Source organism: Condylura cristata, unplaced genomic scaffold (genome assembly GCF_000260355.1).
Source record: "Condylura cristata isolate star-nosed mole 26May11 unplaced genomic scaffold, ConCri1.0 scaffold00004, whole genome shotgun sequence".
NCBI classification, from domain to species: Eukaryota; Metazoa; Chordata; class Mammalia; order Eulipotyphla; family Talpidae; genus Condylura; species Condylura cristata.
The window spans coordinates 67607236-67609175 of record NW_004567105.1 but is presented as its reverse complement, the minus strand read 5'-3'; the positions used below and the strand labels follow the sequence as shown (position 1 = coordinate 67609175).

Here is a 1940-nt window from a genome sequence, read left to right as displayed (position 1 = left end):
ATCACAACCCTCCCAGGCTGCTGCAGGGGGAGGGAAGAGGCCTGTGTCTGCTGGGGGCAGGGATGCAGATGGGCCCACGGAGAGTCAGGGCAGGCCCAGAAGAGGCCTGAGGGAGAGCAGGAGCACAGCAGCCCCAGGCCAGCCGTGCTGGGGTGTGCTAAGGCCCTCCCGGCCTCCTCCCTGCCTGTTGCTAGATGCTCTCCTGGCCTGGGGAGGACAGCGGGGAAGGGGTCCTCCCCATTCTCTCCCTCCCGGTGCTTCCAGGCCCTGGCTCGCCCCTCCTGGAGAGTCTGCACCATTGTCTCACCACAACAGGGGGTACAGTCCCAGTGACAAGCTGGGCTGCTTGGTCGGCAAGCCGAGTCTGGGGATCAACCTCCCCCCGCTGGCCCCCAGCAAGGCGGCCGTCCCTCTTACCCTCATGCCCTCAAATCGTGACAGGGCTCGCAGGGGTCGGAGTGCACGCAGAGTCCGCAGAGACTTGATGGGGCCCATCTCGGCAAAGCCCAGGGTGTTGGCCACCAGGCTGATCAGGGAGACCTGTGGAAGGCAAGGTGGGGCGGGGTCCGGGGACCCTCTTGGGATGGGTGGCAGCACTCCTGGCCTGCCTTGGGCTGGGCGGGGCTTAAGGCCGTGGCCTTCCCCACGTCCGGTCTATTTCTCTCAGCTGGATGGTCTCACAGGCTGTCACACATGCACAGCCTTCTTGGAGCAAAAGCGACTTGGGGGTCAGGTGTGTGTGTGGGGGGGGTTGTGTTGTGACTTTTATTCCTTTAGGGAGTTGCTAAGTGCAGGTTACTCTCATGCTCCATAACAGCCCCCCACCCAGAGGACTGCAAAGGCACCATCCCTCGTGAGGACGAGAAAACTGAGTTCTGCAGCCAGCGGGTTAGCGTGGAGGGGTAGAGACAGCAGGCCTGGCTCTTGGTCCACGCGCATGGCTTTGTGTCTGCTTCACGGGGCTGCCCACTGCCTCTGCCCAAGAAGCCTCTTTTGGAAAGAGACCACCTGCCTGGGTAAGGCATGAACTGACAGACATCAGGGGCTCTTCCCCCAAGCCTGGCTCTGCACCATTTCCTCATCTTCAAAGAAGGGAGGCACAGGTGGACATTCTTTCCCTAGGGGAGCCCCCGGCTCCACCCCCTGGGACATTTACACACCACAGACTTTATCCTTCTACACCTCTATTGGCCTTACTCCCCTCTGCCTGCTCCACACCAGCTGAGCAGCTCCACACAGGGTGCTCTGCCCTGCCGACAGTGGCCCTGCCTTCTGTCGGTCACTCTGCCTCGGCTCCTCTCTAACGGACGCCCTCTTCCCTCCGGGTGCCCACACTCACATCCACGATGAGGAAGTCCAGCCAGCACCAGGCGTTGGTGAAGTAGTTCTTGAAGCCGTAGGCCACCCACTTGAGCAACATCTCCAGCACAAAGACGTAGGTGAACATCTTGTCAGCATATTCCAGCAGAACCCTGATGGTCTTCCGCTCCTCCAGGTAGATGTCCTCGAAGGCCTGCAGACCAGGCCAGACAAGATGGCCGTGACGTCCTGCCCACCGCCAGCCCACCCTGCACAAGGCTTTATCTCCCACGGTCATGGTGGCCAGGAGGACAGGACAGAGGGGAGGTGCAGGGGAGTCCTCCCTGCTCAGCACTGGACTGTACCAATCCTGGGTCCACTACAGACCACAGTCCTCTCTGCAGGGAACGAGCTTACTCCTGGCGGGCCGTGATGTGACTAAGTGGGCAGTCGGGCAAAACGCGTGGGGAGGATGGATTTTTCTTCACGTGGAAGAGAGCGTTCTGGGCTGGTTCATCTTTAAGACCTAATACTTGCTGATCCCCCATTTTTTTTTTAAAGATTTATTTATTTATTTATTTATTTTTTAAAGATTTATTTATTTGTACATACAGAACTGGGGTACAGGCTAGATGCTCAGG

General features: G+C 59.0%; 1 protein-coding gene across 3 annotated transcripts in view; it reads right to left on the bottom strand.

The window, feature by feature from the left end:
* The window catches only part of SCN5A (sodium channel, voltage gated, type V alpha subunit), an 80547-nt gene that overhangs the window by 20475 nt on the left and 58132 nt on the right, over nt 1-1940 (bottom strand). For all 3 annotated transcript variants that reach the window (XM_004676304.2, XM_004676305.2, XM_004676302.2), the window contains 2 exons: nt 1340-1513; nt 418-540 (listed from right to left, as the gene is read on the bottom strand). In XM_004676304.2, coding sequence (XP_004676361.1) covers nt 418-540; nt 1340-1513 — 297 coding nt within the window. The remainder of the gene's footprint in view (nt 1-417; nt 541-1339; nt 1514-1940) is intronic.